Below are 19802 nucleotides of genomic sequence, written 5' to 3'. Positions count from 1 at the left end.
CCTCTCCATTAATTTTGAAATTGATTTTAGGGCTGAGCACTCAGGTGGTGTGTGTCCAAACAGGTTGTCTTCCATAAAGAATTTACTTTCCATTTAGCTCTTACTTACTTTCAGCTCTCTGTACAGGTTTGATTTCAGCATCTGCGACTTCCTCTGTTACAAGAAGATGTATAGAAAAATGGTTTTGGGTTTCTTAGAAACGTATAAAATATAACAGAGGTTCAGTGTAAAGTGCTCTTCAGTTCTCAGTATACAAGTAGGATCTGTGTGTGTGTGTTTGCATTCATGCAGGCATGTTTGTTTGCAAATACACGTGCAGAACTCCATCCTTGTCTTTAAGTCTGGACACAGATAAACCTTTCATACTGCAGTGTGCTTCTCCCCAGGGCCAAAGCTAGAGAAAATCTCTCCCTCTGTTAATATTTCTTTCTCTTATTTTCAAGGTTATGCAAGCAAACGGTTTGGATGAACGTACTAATCTTCTTGTGGAAGAATATTCTACGTCTGGCCGCCTGGACAACATCACACAGGTCATGAGTATCCACACTCAGTACCTGGAGTCTTTCCTCCGCAGCCAGTTCTATATGCTGCGCATGGATGGGCCCCTTCCTCTGCCCTACAGGCACTACATTGCTATCATGGTATGTACCAACAGGCTGTGCCTCTTCTCCTGCACCTCTGACTTCTGTATTTACAAAAGAACAAAAACAGGAAGAGTTTGGAAAGGAGAAATTAGAGTGGTATTTTGACAGAATTTTTGTTGTAGATTTTAATCACAATAAAACATGCCTTGCTGGAAGGTTTTCAGTCAGAGGGGAGAATTGGCAACCTACATCATGCCCTGTTTCCCACAGTGATGCTCCTCTCACATGCCCACATCACTGTGCAGCAATAGGATGAGATGCAGTGGACTCAAGTCACAGGAAATTGCAGATGGACACTAGGAAAACAATTCTCTCTCTGAGGATGTTGAGACATTGCAGCAGGAACCAAGAAAGGTTCTGTGATCTCCAAGGGTGAAGGTATTGTCTGGACAAGGCTCCGAGCAACAAGTTCTAAGTCAGCTCTGTGAGCAGAGGGTTCTCTTCTAGTGATCACTTCCAACCAAAATTATATTTTGCAGTCCAGAGTAATCAAATATATTTTTGTTGGAGAATCCTCCACACTGTATAGAAGTGCATTGCAATGCATTTTCACAAGGCCTTTTGGAATGACATTGTACTTTTGTTATGTGTTATTAACCGGTCTCCCACCCGCAGCAAAACCAGATCATACACTAATGTGCTGCACTGTTCACTCTGTGTTTAATTATTCCAGGCTGCTGCCAGACATCAGTGTTCCTACCTAATAAATATGCACGTTGATGAGTTTCTGAAGACTGGTGGGATTGCAGAGTGGTTGAATGGTTTAGAATACATTCCCCAAAGACTGAAAAACCTGAACGAAATAAACAAACTCCTTGCACACCGGCCCTGGCTGATCACGAAAGAGCACATCCAGGTACCTCTTCAGTCATGCCTTGTAAATACCAGGAAATGTCTGGTGAAAAGAACTGCCTAGAACTGTGCAAGTTAGGCCTGGAACTACAGGCAGAACTCTGCCTAGTTAGGCTTCATTTCCCTGAGTTAAAAAGTTCAGGGAAGTACTAGTGCACCAAACAAACTGATTCTCCCGTGTGACAAAGCCAGTAAGATTTTCTTTTTAGGAATAGCATTGGCTATTCCTAAAATAGCCCAAAAGAAAAGAAGTAATATATTAGGTGTCTCTTTTTTTATCCAGTGAGAGTTTGTGTGCAAGGGGAATATGGTATTAATGGAAGAAATAATTGATCCCTTTTTGAAGTGTGTAGTGTTTTATAGAAGAGCTGGGGGCCAAAAAGAAATTTTATATTTACACTCTTTTTATTCTCATTTCAGAAACTTGTCAAGACTGGGGAAAATAATTGGTCTCTTCCTGAACTGGTTCATGCTGTTGTCCTGTTGGCCCATTATCATGCCTTGGCAAGTTTTGTGTTTGGTAGTGGCATTAATCCAGAGAGAGATCCGGATACATCCAATGGAGTCAGACTTATAGCAGTCAACAACTTCTGTGTCTGTGATCTTGCCAATGACAACAACATAGAAAATGCATCCCTCACAAGTAGCAACTTTGGGGTTAGTGTTGCAAGAAAATTCTTTTGCTTGCCTCTGTTTTGCATTAGAAAACTTACTTCCATTCTGTCCTGTTTAAATTTTAGTTTGATTTTTTTTGGTCTACTTTATAGGAATGCTTGAGTCCAGTTACTCTTACATGCACTCTGGCAATTTTCAGTGTAATCTGTTGAAAACCACCCTGTAACAGTGGATGGTAGTCAGAGCAGTGTGATTTTGATAGTTAATCTCACCACCAATCGGGCAAGACTAAAACTTTGCTTTCAGCAGAAAGCTCAAAGTCCCAGTTTCTTTAGACAGTGTGGCATTGACTGGAGCTTTGTTCCATCCATGTTCCTTATATAGGGAGTGAAAAGAAAAACAGAAAAAAATAGAAGTAGTAGTAGTAGTGGTAGTAGTAGTAATAATAATAATAATAATTATTATTATTTTTACTTCAAGGCCTACAGTCACGAAACAGTTTGAAACACTTCCATGTAGATGGGAAGAAATGTCTGAAATAAAATTACTTAATTCTTCATGCTGGCATTCCAGTCTTGAATCAACAGAGAACTTTGATTACTAAGTTAATTAACTTGATTAATTTGATTACCAGTTAATTAGCTGGACATTTTTTCCTGGAAGGTGCTTTAGAATGCTTTTGAAGACATGCCCATGAATTAATGCCGACAGATGAATTAGCCTTATTGCCTTGGATGGAAAATCAGGATTATGAGCAGAGTTGCTAGATACAATTTCTACAATTACCAGTAGAATGTAAGCATGTCATCAGTCAGTTCAGTCACTGTGTCTTAAATTTCTGGGCTGTAAAACATGCCAGCTCATGCCATGGAGGTCCCTTATGCCCCATTTGAAGAGGGCAGAGCGTTGCTGCTGACTGTGCTCATTGCTAAGCAGTGAGGAGTCCGCTAGAATTGTAACCGTGGGCAAAAGAACAGACTCAAAAGGATGGAAAGGAAAAACCAAATAATTTATCTTTAAAAAAATCTGAATGATAGGTATAGGGCACCCAAAATTTTGATGTATTTCTATTAAAAAGAGGTATTTTTTCCTCACAAAAGTAAGGAAAAGGATCAACACAGTGGCTGTTTTGGTTACACATGATGAAAGAAAAATACTGATTTGCTATCTTGGGTTGTGTTTCTATAAGGCAGTTGCACTGCATCTCTTCAGAAGCATATTTTCCATTGCCAATGGACTGAATATTGTTACCTTAGTATGAAAAGTTGTCTACGGGGGACATAGGGCCCACAGATGGATTTTCCTGAGCTGTCTATGTGGTGGAATATGAGTGACTGTGGTTTCCACGCTCAAACACCACCTCTTCACTGTTAATCCCACTGCAGTAAATTACTGCAGCAGGCCACATTAACACTTCCCAGCTCCTGTATCCCTGCTGTGTGAAAGCTGTTTGTCTATGATGTATGTGGCAAAATGCATTCTGGCTTGAGTTTTTGTGTTTGCTGCCGCTGTCTGGTTTTGGGAACATTTACTGTCAAGCATGAAATCTGAAGATGACACACGTTGTCTATCTTCTAATTTTGCAGAATGTCATGGTGTTTTTTGCAGATTGCAGATTCTTTAAGTGAGCTGGAGGCCCTGATGGAAAGGATGAAGAGACTACAAGAAGATAAAGAAGATGAAGAAGCCTCTCAGGAAGAAATGGCAACTCGCTTTGAGAAGGAGAAGAAGGAGAGTCTGCTAGTAATTAGTGGAGGTATTTGGGCTTCTCCAGTTCCATTTTGTTTGTGCTTTTGAGGAAATAAGTGCTTGAGGCTAGTTCAGTGACTGAAACTTTTTCTGTCAATTTCTTTATGCTGGCTCTTCATGTAGGAGGTGTGTAATAAGGGTGGTCTTACCTTTTGCTTCATCACCTTAGGATTTTTTTATTGACAAATATCATCCTTTTTACTACTTGAAATTTAGCTTTTGTATATTAAGGGAAAAAAAGGCCTGTATGCTTCCTTAAAAAGTAGGTGTACATTTTTCTTTTTTTATATGTTCTATATCATCAAAATAATTAATTTATTAATTATAATTAATAAATTAGTAATAAATATTCAGTAATATTTCATAGGTGTAGGTTCTTTGGAGCTTAGAACTTCAATGACACTCATAAGTAGCTTTCAGATATGACATTTAGTTTAGGAATAAGATGATGAGACTCAACTACTTCACCATTTTACTGCCCACCTGGAAAGAAAATTTCCAACTTGCTGCTCTGACTGATCATACTGCTGTGCTGTTCCACTGCCTGTTTTGTAAAAGAGATTGATAGCATTTTTTTATTCTTAAATGATTTTCCAAATTTGGAGCTGAAACCTTCTTTTCCCATATTCTTCATATGTTCTGGGGGCTTTCATCTCTAACAAACTACTGAATGAAGCCTGCTTGATACAGACAGAAAGGTGCTTTTTCCCCCAAGAAAGTGTTGGAAGAAAGAATATTATTAAGACAATCAGAATCTCTAGCTATTTCCTCCTAGTAGAAGCTACTTGAAGATGATTGCTTGTGTCTTTTTAAAAAGTGACCACTAAAATGCTTCACATTTTACTGCACTGTTCTTAGTGAATTTAGGTCTCCACAGCTTCAGACCAAATGTGTTTGAAAGAATCGGTGGGTTTGTGCAAAGAGCCCAAAATGCAGGAAGAATGTACTGGGGATCAGCAGAGAGATTGTTTTGTGGCTCTCTAGGAACATGGAAAAATCTGTGAAAGAAGATACATCCAGCAACATCAAATTGGATTTTTTGAAATGGACATCGTAAATTCCTGCTGTAGTTTCCTTTGGTCAGGCAGTATCAGCAGTGCAGTGAAATGGACACTCATTGCAGTTTCATTATCAAATCAGGACTTCTGTGGATCTGTGCAACTTCAAGTGTTTAAGGAAAAGGGGTCATTCAAGGCAGGAGGGGTTTTTGAGTAGGGTTGCTAATGGTTTTGTTGACTTTCTTTCCTCTTTACCATTTGCTGATTTCAGTTGAGGAGTCTGTGTGTGTTGGGCATTTACCCTTTCATGAAATCCAGTCCTTCTCAGGGCAGAGGACTGTTTGTGTACAGGTGTTTTTATTCTTCACTGAGAATTTACTGTAGCAGATGTTGTCCAAGCTTCTTCCTACACGGTTCTGTTTTGATTGTTTAATGAGGCAAAGAGGAGATAAAGCACTGCTGCAATTCTTAGATTAACTGACTTTTCAAGGTGCTAACAGTGGACATATGGCAACTGTTCTACCAATGCATGTGGAAGCAAGCCATGATTTTAACATCAGGGTCAAATGCAGTCAGCTATGCAGTAGTCAACTTCTGCAGAGGTAGTTACACAATCAATCCATCTGTTTTTTCGGGAGGGAAAGATTGACTCCTGGTAGAGAACCTGTGTGTGCTTAGTGATATGTTTTAGAGCTCTTTGAATATGCTTAGTTACTACAGCTTCTGGCAGAATTTCACCCTCATGTACTGTAGAGCTCTTTGCTTTCATATAATCTTCAGCTGATGTTTACCAGTGGAGTGTTGTGTTGCTGTCTGGTGCTCATACTCCAGCTTACAGGACAGAGCCAGTGTGATTCCTGACACAAAGGCTAATCAGTACAACAATCCTGCTGTCGAGGATCCATTATTTTGTTTCTTATGCTAACACAGTGACTTTGCTAATGATGTTCATCTTCCTGACTTAAGATAATTAGCCTCCCTCAGAAGTCAACAGAGAGAAAAGGAAACCTCCAGACAGAAGTATAAGCCATCTCTCTCTTTTTGTAGAAGTACATTAGATGTCTGGTATAGGCTGACATTTAATGGGCTCAACTAAAGCAATGTATCCAATACAAGCAGATGAGAATTATAATGTTTCTTTCCTTTGTACCGCTCTTCTCCTTTGTATAAATTCTAAAATTGTCCTCTAGTCCTACAGTAGAGTGATAGTTGGAAGTCAGCATTAACTCATGTTCTTGCCTAAAGCAAAGCATTTTGCTGTTTTATTCCCAGCATTTGATGATGAAATAGTTTCTACAGATGTCTCCCGTTATGTTGAAGATCCTGGGTTTGGGTACAAAGACTTTGCAAGGCGAGGAGAAGACCATCTGCCAACATTCAGAGCTCAGGTACCATCTCTGTAAAGCACATTCAACTCATAGAATGTTTATATATCTCACTACAGAGCATAAAGTGGTTATAGTGGGGCATGTTGCTTGCATGTTCCTTTTCTTGTCCTGGTTCATTAAATAACTCACAACCTTGCATAAATCTCCCTGAGATGGAGTCTTTCACTATTTGTCAATCTCTGGCAAGGCAATACTTGGCTTTCCATCTTACTTCAGTTATTACCAGAATTAATGTTTGAAAAGCATGAAGCATATCTGAAATAAAAGGGAAAGGTAGAAAAGCAAGAATTTCTTTCCCCTCCCTCCAGATGTTGTAGAAAAAAAATCCACTGGAGCAACTCAAAATCCTGTCCAGTGGCTTTCAATACCTGGATACATACAGGTTTGTGAGAGTGATTTGGGGAGTATTGTTCTCATATGCACCAAATCTCTGGACTTGGAATGCTATGAAAGGAAAGGAATTCCTAAATATGATTACTGAAGTTTTTGCTGTATTTTAATACATTTTTCTCAGTGCTGTTGGAAGAACAGAATATATATTATACGTGTAGATTGTCTTATATACTGACATCCTTTGCCATGACCGGAATCATGAGGTTCATATTATATATAACAGGAGGGACATTCTAGGTGGTTCTGTTCTATCTTACAGAGTATATTCATAAGCAGTCTAGAAGTAAATGGAAAGCAATGGAAGAAATCTTCAACCAAATCAGAGAACTTCAATTAAAATGACAGTGGGTGCAGGAAAACTCCGTGGTCAGAAGATGTATCTGAGACTGTAAAATAAAGAATCCACGATGGCTCTCAGGAAATGTATTTAGCTTTATAGCAGTCTCTGCTGAACTGGATAATTTATTCTGTGGTCTTTATATAAGCCTGAAGTAGGTTATTACTGCCAAAAAGAATAAGGCATAGTCAGTGCCAATAAATCAAACAATCTGCCTAACTACTTTAGGAGCAGCAGGCTCCCTTTTAAAAAAGCTCCAAAGAAGCTGAAATTGGAACTGAAACATCTCTACTCTTAAATAAACAGGACAACTTCTGGCTTACATTCAAAGGAGTCACCTTGATAATTTTACTTTATTATGTCCTGCTCTTAGCAGTTGGATGTATGTATCCACAGCCTCCCAAACTATTAATGATACTTAAATTTCAGTAGCATCCCAAACACCTACAGTAAGTCTAATCTTCACTCTGATAAAACAAAACTGCCTTTGTCTCTATGGTTTCTAATGTATTAATAGAAAAAAGGTATTCTATACATAGCAGGATGTCTTTAAGCTTGTTTTTGGGGGGGAGGTTTCACTGATAACAGGATCAATTGCTGTAAGTCAGCAGTGCTTTCCCCTCTCTGGGTCTTCCAGCTCTCAGAGGCTTTTGTGATGTCCTGAACACCTTTCCAGGGCTGTATGGGTATGGCATCTTTCTCACAAGCTTTACAGTCTTTTGTACTGGCAGCCAGGGGCCAAACATGATGTTGTGACACGTTTTAGATGTCATTGATGCCTCCGTGAGACACCACAGCAATGTTCTGCTCTTCCCTGCTGTCCTACTAAGGGGACAGAACAGTGGACATGCTTCATTGTGCCCAGTTGAGGGCCCTGGCCTGACAGTACCTTTGGAAAACAGCCAGAAACAGGAAGGACACGGAGATGATGCCCTCAGTTGTAAAGATGCCACCAGTGATGGGAAGATGGAGCACTTGACAAGGATGTGGGCACACTCTCACTTTCCGTGTGACGGCTGTGCGCAGCGCCCTTGCTCCCTGCTCTGGAGCAGGATGGTTCTTCCTGCTGTGCCACCACTCTGCAGAGATTCCCCATTCCTCATGTAAGCAGACAGGTTTTTATCTTGCAGTCCAGGTGCTTGTCTAAGACCAAAGCAGCCTGAATTTTATCAGTTTTTTCAGGGATGGTTCAGTACTTAACCCAATGATTGTACATCCTCGCTGGAAGTAGACTCCATCTCTGCTTGGAGCTAAGCACCAAAGCCTCCAAGAGGAACAAGTTTTTCGACTTAAAAGCCAATCCCACATGGAATGATACTGGTCAGAGTGGCAAAGCAGAAGAAGATTCTCTAAGCACTTCAGGAGAAGCCTGGGGTTTTTCACCTGTAGGCTAATGATATCCAGGATTGGAGTGTTGCAACATAATAATCATTGCCAAGAATTCTGGAGGAATGGAGCAGGTGATGTGGATGAAGGATTCAAAATGCAACTTTTGGAAGAGAATAAAGTCATAACTATCAAACAAAAACTTTTGAGTTGTAGGGAAGATGACATAAGGAATTCACTTCATTTGTGCCTTTATATATTTTCTTCTCTTCCTGCAGGACTATACTTGGGAAAATCATGGCTTTTCCCTTGTAAACAGGCTTTATTCTGACATTGGGCATCTCCTGGATGAGAAGTTTCGGATGGTGTATAACCTCACATATAACACTATGGCAACACATGAAGATGTTGATACAACTACACTAAGAAGAGCTTTATTTAACTATGTCCACTGTATGTATGGAATCAGGTATGGTTAAAAATTCCCTGGCTTAGGAATACATGTTAAAACTATGTAAACAGAAAAATAAACCATGTGTAAAGCATCGTTTTAGATTGGGTGGTTAAAGTGGAGATGGTACCTCTGTCTGGAAGTTAGAGTGGTTTTGCTGGCATATCAGTATAATTTCTCCTTCCAGTGCAGAAAATGAGTCAGGATGGAAATTTTTACAGAAATGTGTTCTCTGAAGCCAGCCTGTATCCTTCATTTAGGAAAGACAACATCCCTAAGCAAGTTCACAGACAACACCAAGTTGGGCAGGAGTGTTGATTTGCTGGAAGGAGCTAGGAAGGCCCTACAGAGGCCTCTGGATAGCCTGGATCAGTGGGCCAAGGCCAGTTGTATGAGGTTCAGTGATGCCAAGTGCTGAGTCCTGCACTTGGGTCACAACAACCCCAGGCAGCACTACAGGCTGGGGGCAGTGCCTGGGAAGGTGCTCAGTGAAAAAGACCTGGGGATGCTGGACAACAGCAGCTGAACATGATCCAGGGTGTGCCCCAGGTGGCCAAGAAGGCCAGTGGCACCCTGGTCTGTATCAGCAATGGTGTGGCCAGCAGTCCAGGGCAGTGATCCTGTACTCAGCACTGGTGAGGCCACACCTTGAATTCTGTGTTCAGCTCTGCATCCCTCACTACAGGAAGGACATTGAGGGTCCGGAGTGTGTCCAGAGAAGGGCAGTGGTGCTGGGGAAGGGTCTGAAGCACAAGTCCTAAGAGGAGCAGCTGAGGGAGCTGCAGGTGTTTAGTCTGGAGGCTCAGGGGGCACCTTGTCGCTGTCTACAAAAACCAGAGAGGAGACTGTAGCCAGGTGGGGGTCAGCCTCTTCTCCCAGGTAACAAGTGACAGGATGAGAACAAATGGCTTCAAGTAGCACCAGGGGAGGTTTCATTTGGATATTAGGGAAAATTTCTTCACAGAAAGATTTGTAAAGCATTGGAACAGCCCACAGAAGTGGGAGAGCAACCATCCCTGGAAGTGTTCATAAAATGGTGGATAGGGCATGTGGTTTAATGGTGAACATGGTTGTGGTTTAGGGTTAACCATTGGATTTGATGATCTTAAAGGTCTTTTCCAGTTTAACAGTTCTATGATCCTACTAAGCCTTTCAGATCCTCTCTTAACACATGGTTTTTGGTCATGTATGATAAACGCTCCAGTTCCCAGGCTTGAGAACATGACGCTGCAAAAGACAATGCTTTTAGAAAGTTACATCAAGCAGAGTGATGGCTTGTGTTATGTAGGTATGATGACTACGATTATGGAGAAGTGAATCAGCTACTTGAACGCAGCCTGAAGGTTTACATAAAGACGGTGACCTGCTACCCAGAGAGAACGACCAAGCGCATGTACGATAGCTACTGGCGTCAGTTCAAGCACTCGGAGAAGGTACGTGCTCCAAAGCCAAAGTGGCTTCACAGAGAGCCCTGTGCTCTTTGAAAATTAAAATAGGGGGACACCTAAAGTGGCAGCATCTGTCACATGAACTGTTTTAAATCAGAGGAAAACAAATGGGAATCATTCCTTGAGTGTTAGATACCAATTTGGCAAAAATACTTCTTAGTGTGCTGCAGATAATTTTTGTTATTATTATTTTGAGTCACTTCTCCATAAAATTGAATGGACAACTGTAAAAGAAAAATAAAGATTCTTTACTTTTATAGAGTTTAGATAAACTTGAGAATTCAGAAGTGGTCAGCTATGCCAATATTTGGGATTTGGAGATCAAGAAATACCTAAACTCATATGTATATATGTGTGTACTTTATGGTGTTTTTCAGCAATAAAAATGTCAGCATGCTTTCAGATATCATGTTAAATGCTTCCTGAGAAGGGTTCAGTGCATGAGTCCCTGCTAGCCTATCTGGCATGGAAACTGTTCCTTATTCTGTTCTCCTATATAATGGTCACAGGTAGTAGTAAAGATACCCAAATTATTGGTTATTATAATTTATGGGTTAGAACTAATAGTTCTGATTTTAGTTAGAACTAAAGAACTAATGCCATTAGGATACAAAAAAAGGTTTAAGGGTGGCTTCTTAGATGGAAGATTTCTTGAAGCAGCAGTTGAGGCTAGTTCCTTGCAGTCCTGGGATGTTGTCCATATTGGCATCACTACACAGCTGTCTCTAGAGGAACTGTAGTCCTGCAGAAGGGTACAGGGAGAAGTGACAAAGATTTCTTGCAGTGATACTTCACTAAAGGATAGAATTTTCAGCCTGAATGAATGAACCATGTTGCATTCAGAGGTGAGCTAAATGGCTGATGTAATTTTTTACAGGTTCACGTCAATCTACTTCTGATGGAAGCTCGGATGCAAGCCGAACTTCTGTATGCCCTTCGTGCCATAACTCGTCACTTAACCTGAAGCACTCGCTGGCCAGGAGTACAGGGGCTTTTACTGAGTATGTAAAGACCTTTCGAAATAGATACACACCAGAAGCTGTTTGTGATGTAGCATCAGGTTATTCAATTCTCTAGTGTCAAAGTTTAGCCGTGCTTCTTGGCGGCTGTAATGTGCAATGACGTGTTTTATTTTCTTGATGCTTAACATTACTAATGATAAGAAAAGTAACACTGAGGAGCGCTACTCTGCATTGTGCCCGGCTGGATTTCTGCACGCTGGTCAGGAACCTGGAACTGGTTTTATTGTATCCAATCCTAGCGCTTTGTTCTTTAGGCACTGGAGTGAAGTGCTTAGAGACTTCTTTTTCCAAGCAATCATTTTTCAGATGAGTGGAGTCCAGCAGAAGATCAGTTCTGCCTGTCCTGAGAACGTCCCACCACGTCATGACTCGCGGCAGAGACGCGCGGGCTGTGCCGCATCGAATTGCCCACTGGATTCTCCCGTGTGTCCCGGAGACTGCTGCCAGTCACTGTCTTACTACAGCAATTGGAGGTGATGCAAGATGTGGATGCAAACATCGAGCACACTTTAATGTGAAATTAATCTTGATAAATCCTACAGCATGCTACTGAAGTGCAAAATTAATTCACGCTTTGTCGTGCCCCTTCGCAAGGAGAAGAGGCCTCACGATTTGCCATTTCAGCCACACTTACTGTGTTTCAATCATGCATTGTCTTGTTTTACTGACAGTCACCCTCAGTTGTCCTGACAATATCCATGCTCATCACGTGTTGCAATTTGTTTAGTTGGCACCGATAAAATTAATACACAGGCTGACCAAAAATAGGGTTGTGGGGTTTTTTGCACTCTCTTCTTTATCAATGTTTTAACTAAGGAAAGTAAAGGAAGGCTAGTATATCTATTCTTTCATATTGGATGTATAGAAATTATTTCCCGTAACTTTTTCATAGCATGAAATTGTAATATTCAAAGTTTTGAAAGTTTCTATGCATTAGTGTGAGTGAACAAAAGAAAAGTGCAATATTTAAAAAGAAAGCAAGCTTTTTTCCCTGATATGCCACTGCTAAAGTGTCCTTCTTATATAGCCATAAAGAAATTTTAAAACCAAATTTCTTTATTGTCTAAGGCCTAGCAGTTTTGTTTTAGCTTTTACGGCTTAAGACAACCTGATACTGAGATGCCAAAGCATCCCCAAAACAAAGCATTTTTGGACAACCAGTAATATTGGGGAAGGGAAGAAATAAGCTGCCAAAAATGTCACACTTTTGTGCTATTTTCTGTTGCTTTTGACTAATTTTTGAGAGCACAAAATGTTGATATTTATAGCTTTATTTTGTATTGCATTTAATGAACCAGTGAAGTGCCTAAAGAGATGCTTAAACTTACCCAGTAGAACACAAGTTAACTGCTTCAAATTTGTCGGTTGGTTTGGACTTTTCATATTTCTTTTGAGGAGGGTGACCTTTATTTCTGTGCTATACATTCAAAACTAACTGGACAGGTTTACTTTTAACGTTCTGTTGGATTGTAGTAGTTAATGCAGGACTTTTTTTTTTCATTGGTGATTGCAGAATTGTTAGAAGAAAATTACTACCAGTCATATTTTGACACTTTACATTTACAAAACCATGGACCAGTACTCTACTAAAGTTAGTTTTCTCTTTTCTTCCTTTTCCTGATCCTTGCTTTGACTTTGCATGTTGTTTTTTCTGCTTTTCTGTCCGTTCCAGATTGGAAAGCCCAATGATTGTACACTTTTCTGCACTTTCAGACTGCAGACTCTGCATGTGAAAACCTTTTGAAGAAAAAATCAGTAATTATTTTTTTTTTAAGTGTCATGTTGGCTCTTTAGAAAACTACCCAACAGACAGCACTGGTCTGTCTGCTAGAGAGCATTGGGTAGAACATCAGATTTATTTATCTTGTATAGCTAACTGCAAAGATTTCTCAGAAATACTGAGATGCTCATATGTGTGAACTTAGATTTGCTTTCTAAATTGTTATGATCCTTTTCCCCCCCTCTTGTGATTGTAGTGGCCATAATGGCTTCTGCTGAGAGAAGTTTTCATGCAATACTTCTGGTTTTTTTCAAGTGATGGGAACTGTTCAGTACTACTTTAAATTTCTTTGCATTGAAAAGTCAAGTAGTCCTCAAGAAGCACAGTTGAGCTCTGGAAAGGAGGTGAAACTAGATTTGAATAACTATTGTGATGGCTTTGTTTCCCCTCAGAAATGCAAAGACTTCTGGAGTAGTTTGAGTTTTACATTTGGAAACATGAGTGCCTTTACTTCTTTCCTTATGAAATATACTTGCCAGCTCAAATGCCTTCATGAGCAAAGTGCATGAGCAGATTTGAAATACAGAAACCATAAATGGATTGCTTCATAAAACTTGTCGTAAACCAGTGTTTTGGTTTGGTTTTTTAAGTGCCATATCAAGTCCCATATGGCCTGCAAGACATTCCATCACAGGAAATGTCATTGTACGACTAGTTTGCTGTTTCTCTCTTTTTTTTTTCTTTAATATTTCATGCAAACTTGAAACATCTGGAAATGTTTTCCACGTGGCATTTTTTTTTTTCAAAGAATTGCATTTACAGTGCAACAATTTATAACCTAGTTTTTATACACAAATTTGGGATTTTTAATAGATGTTTGCTCAGAATAGGTGTTTAAAGTCAGACAATGCTACCATACACTTTATGCATGCTTTAGGTTCCCACTGTGCCAGCTTTTCATGTTCAAGTGTTCTTGGAAATTTTTTTTGCATTTTTGAAGCATGCATGAATGTGAATCTTCACACTTTGTTCATTAATATTTTTCTTAAGGGTACCATAATGATTGGAAGTGTAGATCCTCTCCCTCTGTGTTCCTTCATTGGAATTGGTAATTACCAGCATTCATGTTAGTCCACAAAATCCCAGCTGTGACCAACATAAAAACAAAGTGTACAGTCTCCTGTCTGCTGAAGAGAAAGCCTGATAGGTACAAATTAACCAGCTAGCACAGGGAACACTGTGAGTAGGGAACAGGGCTTCTGAGCATGAACAGCTTCTTATCATTGCAGAGTCACTTAAAATGTGCGTTGCTGTAGAGTATGTCCTTGCTCTATTTTTTTTTGGTAATGAAGAGAAGTGAAAAACGTGCCAACTGGAGAAAGCATTTGCATTTCCCAGAACACTCTACCCACAGCTGAATTTCATGAGAGTATCATTATACGAGAACAGAAATAATTGTTAAAACAGAAATAATAATTTGGGGTGCAGTTTGTGCAGATAGCTACTACAGCTAGTGCTGTGGTGCCTGCCCCTCCTCTTCCCTCTCCAGGAAGTTGTAACTGCACTGGGGGTCTCCCCTCAGTCTCCTCCAGGCTGAACAAACCAAATGACCTCAGCCACTCCTCATATGGCTTCTCCTCAGGGCCCCTCACCATCCTTGTGGCCCTTCTTTGGATGCTCCCTAGTAGTTTCATATCTTGCATATTGGGGCACCCCAAGCAGCACACAGGACTCAAGGTGAGGCTGCCCCAGTGCAGAGCAGAGCGGGACAATCCCCTCCCTTGCCCAGCACCTTGATCCTTGAAAAGGATTTACTTCAGCTGTAAGAGTTAAAGAATTGCCACTATCACCTCTTCCTATGTATTAAATAAAGTTTTAAGGACAGGAAAATCAGTGCTTGTAAACAATTGCAGATGTAAGTATAAATTTAGAACAGATCAGAAGAGAACAAAAAGGAAAATATTTTGTTGCTCTGTTACTTGAGTGCAGAAAGTCAAAGCGCCAGATTATTCAATTGTGTTTTTGTTTGTAGTGCTACTGATATTTTCATGGGATTTGAAAACCCAGCTGGCTGCCTGAATTTCAATGGGGATTTAAGCACCCAGGCACTCAGCAAAATCCTAGAAGATGCCCACTTGAATGTTTGAGTCAGATTTTTAAAGAAACTGAATCACCTAAATGAAATAGAATAAAATTAATTTCCAGAGACTAAAGGAATAATATGTACCGGATCCATGTGATTCACAGTGATTGTTAATGAAATGACTTGTTTTGGGGACTTAATGTAGACTTAGAGAGATCCCTCCTAAAGCAGTTAAACTGTAAGCCACTGCTCTTGCAGAACAGGTTCTCAATGTTTCTCATGTATGTGTGTTTTCCATGAACATAGGCATGCATTTCAGGCTCATGACCCAGAATTTGGACTCCCTTTCAGAAGAGCTGGGTTGTTTAAGCTCTACTTGCAGGAAACATTCATTGGTGGTAGTAAGTGGAAAGAATGTGCCTGAACTAAAAATTTTTGGATCAAAAGAAATACCCCAAATATTGATCTCAAGTGATGTCCTTTCAGTTACTTTCTATAAATGTTTGGATCCTTCTCCCATAAATAAGGGGTGGTGTTGCACAAAACAAAGGAAGAGGGAGTGGATTTGTTGTAAATGAACTTTGCCAGAGCAGATCTGACTATACAGCTGTAAGATTTAGTTGCTGTTAGCAGTCATTCCAAGAGCTGGACAAAATGTCAGTTTTCATTACCTGAACTTCAGGTTTACTGTTCCTCATGTCCCCCAGCACTATGTTTGTCTGAAAAGATGCATCCACCAGCTTTCCTATATTTGGGAATTGTAAGTGAAACATTTTATCTCCAAATGAAAATTAATACAGTATTTCATACCTATTGCATAGATTACAGGTGTGAGAGATGAAGAGAGCACAGTAGTATGAGGAAACTTCAGGAGCATCTTGATCAGTGTTAATTTATTCCTTAGAGCACATTTCCTGGCAGGTGGTCATGCTGCTGCTCCCCCAGTCTGCATCAGGTCTCTCTTGCAGATATTTAATCCTTTGCTGCTCATCAGGGGAAAAATTGTCATTTTCCAGCCTGCCACCACCCCTGTCCTGCATCAAGTGCTTCCTGTCTTCCCAGTTCCCAACCCCAAGCAGCCTCCCAGCTGCTGGGACAACCTCCCAGCCTTAACCTTGAAAACAAGGTTCCTCTGTCACTGCCTGTTGGTAAGGGCAGAGGCTCTTTCTCACATTTAGAATTGCCGTAGTAGATTATTTCTGGACAGGAAAACGCTAAATGTGCTTCAAAAGGATGAAACTCAGTATTTGCTTAGTAGTGTGTCAAAGAGTTACAGAGTCAAAGAGTGTGTCTGGAGTTATAGTAAAAATGCAGTGGATTCACTAAGGAAATTTTCTTTGGTGAAACACCCCATGCTTGAGCTATCAGCTGTGCAGGTTCTCAGAGGGACATCTAAGAGGGAATTTGAGGTCCCCTTCTGCCAGGCAGGCTTACAGGGCCACCTGGCTGGCAGTCCCTTGGGTGCTTTGCAGCCAGGCAGACTGCATCCAGCCTCTGGAACAAGTGGATTTGGGTTTTTCATTTATCTGTGGGAAAAAATCCAAATGCACGTTGTGAAGCAGCTGCTGGAGACAGAGTTGGGTGTTCCTAGGGTATTGAGTACCATCAGGGCTTGTGGAAAATAGAAACCTTGTTCCTGACAGTAGTTAGAGGTACTGGAGGTGCCAGTTGTTAGAGTAACTGTGGGGAGCCAGGCAGTCTGTCGGCATCAGGAGGCACAGGCGCTCCAAGGGGACACGGCCGGCGCAGGAGGAGTTGAGGTATTGGTCAGCTGAAGAAACTTCCCTGATGTGTCTGAGAGGTTATTTTGTGTGCCTGTGCATAGGGGAGGTGGTGGAGGATGCCTCCTTCCACGGTGTCCAGAGGGCTTCTTTGGGAACAGAGCTGGGACCCTTTCCTTACTCCAGAGATGGAGTAGGGGAAGGGAACCACTCTGCCCAAGAAAAACTTGCTGCTGTTGAATTGCATTTTCTCATCCCCATCAGCCCTTTGAAGGGAGTTTTGAGTCAAAATGGGTCAATCACTAAGCATTGTGTCTCCAGCTGCGGAGTCTGGGGGGCAGCAACAGCAGCAGCTCCAAACACCAACAGTCCAAAGCTGTGTCTCATTCCTCACTCCATGCTCATGTCGTGCCACCAGACCCAAACCTCTTCCCTCCAGCCCAGCTGCCACGTGCCCAGGTGGCTGCAGGAGCAGCCCGCTCATGGTGGTGGGTGCTGTGGCCACTTTTAGGGGGAAAATAATAATATGTAGGCTACAACCCTTGGACTCTGCTAGGCAGTGCAGTCAGAGGTCTTTTCACGACTGTGACCAGAACTGGATATGAACTGTAGCTTAAAAAAATAGGAATTTTGCAAACTTGAAATCTCTCGATTTTACCCTTTTCTCCTTTTGCTGGAAAGCCACACGATGAATGTATATGCTTTACCTTCTATCCGACATAACTGAAAATCAGACTGCCAACTCCTTGTTTTGTATTAGCCTTTTTTTTTAAAAAAAAAAAAGGAAAGTTTGTGAGCAATATATGTAGCATGCTGTGAACGTCTGTTTTGATCTTTATAGTTACTCTTTAATCCATCAGTATTAACACCAGTTCTTTTTTGTGTTCCCCTTGGTACTTTGTACGCAGTGTAAGCAGAAGCTGTGATCGGCTTTGCAGTCCTGTGCCATGTTACTGTAACTCCCTGATTTTTTAGGAAGCACCTGACTGTGGGCCACCCTGGGGCAGGTAGCGTGCCCGTACACGACTGCCACTTTTCGGTCTCTTGTACTATGTATAGTTCTAAGTAGAATAAGCTTTTTAACAGAATATTGATGCGGTTATTGATGAGTCACGCAGGCTGCAAGTGTCTGGTGTGTGAGAGTCTTTGTATTTATAGTTGTTGGGGTTTGGTTTTTTTGTTTTGTTGTTTTGTTTCGTTTTTTTTTTAAATTCATAAAGTAGCAAACTTGATAAACATAGCCACTTTAAACTGCTCTTGCTAAACAGACCCTGCTGTAGATAAGATACCACTGTAGATACAGGGAGAAGCACCAGCCGACCTCTCTCGACTGTGGGGAGCCAAGCCCCTCTCTGCACAAAGCACGGTCCGAGCCACACGGCCACCCTGCCTGTGACCCAAACACGGCCAAGGTTGGGGCCTGGCATCTGTTTCAGCCCCCTGTGCCCCTAAGCCTGCTGCAGGCTGCCTCCCACACTCTGCTCACCAGTGCACGGGGCAAGCACGAGCTCGCTGGCATGAGAGGGATGGACAGACCAGCTGCTGGACCACGAACATGGTCATGGCATTTGTGCAGCCAAAAAGATTCCAGGCCTCTCTCGAGTGCAAAAATTAGCCCCTGATTTGCTGACTGCAGAGCCTGGCACATGGGGGTAAGAAGCAGCACTGGCTCCCTGTTGGCAGCCGTGGGTCTGAGCCCCCTTGGCTGGGGCAGCAGGCAGGGCAGCGCTGTGCCCAGAGAGGGGTGTTCCACTGCATCTCCCACCTCTGACCCTCTGGACAGGGGGTGAATTGTACCCAGCCCAGCAGCTGTCAGCTCCTGCCTCCTTGTGCTGCGGCCATGCGGGCGTTTTGGGACGGAGGGTTAAGGACAGAGCTCTGATACTGCAGCTCCCTGCCACCCCCAGGAAGTGAGGAAGTGTGGTAGCTCTGTGGGTCCCACAGTCCCTGCAGCATCCTGTGGGCAGGTGGCACATCTCCTGTCCTGCCTCCCAGGTCACCACCTGTCCTGAGCCCCAGGGATAGGCCACGGGATCCATGCTCTCATGGGAGATTTGCCTGCAAGGTGAGGCAGCTGCTAGGAGCTCACTGTGGGTTCCCACAGCAGCTTTTGTCATTTCTTTCCTGTTGTTGCTGGTTGGGTTTGTTGTTTTTTTTCTTTTTTTTTTTTGAAAGGACAGACTGACCTAGTGGGATGGAATTTTTTGTGTGTGACTTTGTTAGTTTTTAAGTTACCCGACTTGAATTTATCTGAACAGATGCAGAAGGAACTTTCTTTTTTTGTGAGTTAAGAGACAAAATTGCATTTTTAAACAAAGGAATCATGTATTAACATTTTAACAGCAATTCATAAATCTGCACTTTTTATGAGGTTTTGAAAAATCTATTTATAGGTACGGAACAATGGGGTTTGTTTAAAACTGTATCGCATTTATACTTGCTGAAATTACTTTCATTGTTATCAGTAGGAATTTCATTGGTTAAATAAAATGGATAAAACCTGACTCCTGTTTGAGCCATCATTTGCCACATGCTGGGGAACACATCTCTAGAGCAGAACATCCTGTGTTTTGGGACAAATCCAGGCCTCGAAGTGTCCTTCTTCTCCATGCCTTTGTTGTGGGTTTTAATTTATGTATCATTCAATACAGAGATTATTTAATCCCTCTCGCAGGGAGACCTGGGCAAACCCCAGGGCAGAAGTGGGTGAGAGCCATACAAAACAGAGGGCAAGCAAAGGTGAGAGGAAATGTGTGCTGAGGGTGCTGGCTCAGGGCAGTGCCAAGCTTACCTGGCAGTCAAATTGCCCCCAAGTCTCCAAACCCTGCCCCTGCCCCATCCATCCCCAGTGAAAGGTGACTTAGTGCTGAGGGATCACCAGGGAAGTTTGTCCTGGGGGAGATGATAATTTCCCCTCAGAAAGACTAAACTAGCTTACACAAGCTGCAGATTTGGGATATTTTGGGTGTAACTTTACCTCCAGCTGCAGGATGCACAGATCACAATAAGATAAATACGTGTATGTATATAAATATCTGCACATATATAATGCTTA

The 19802-nt window shown here is 41.7% G+C and overlaps 1 protein-coding gene across 1 annotated transcript in view; it reads left to right on the top strand.

Moving 5' to 3' along the window:
• The window catches only part of SESN3 (sestrin 3), a 44560-nt gene extending 25309 nt beyond the window's left edge, over positions 1-19251 (top strand). Inside the window, exons 3-10 of the mRNA XM_059838579.1 lie at positions 444-641; positions 1318-1500; positions 1917-2153; positions 3720-3867; positions 6131-6246; positions 8581-8771; positions 10042-10186; positions 11079-19251. Coding sequence (XP_059694562.1) covers positions 444-641; positions 1318-1500; positions 1917-2153; positions 3720-3867; positions 6131-6246; positions 8581-8771; positions 10042-10186; positions 11079-11165 — 1305 coding nt within the window. The 3' untranslated portion in view covers positions 11166-19251. The remainder of the gene's footprint in view (positions 1-443; positions 642-1317; positions 1501-1916; positions 2154-3719; positions 3868-6130; positions 6247-8580; positions 8772-10041; positions 10187-11078) is intronic.
• The last annotated feature ends 551 nt before the right edge of the window (positions 19252-19802 follow it).

Source organism: Haemorhous mexicanus, chromosome 2, assembly GCF_027477595.1.
Source record: "Haemorhous mexicanus isolate bHaeMex1 chromosome 2, bHaeMex1.pri, whole genome shotgun sequence".
NCBI lineage: Eukaryota > Metazoa > Chordata > Aves > Passeriformes > Fringillidae > Haemorhous > Haemorhous mexicanus.
This window is presented reverse-complemented; position numbering and strand designations above follow the sequence as displayed.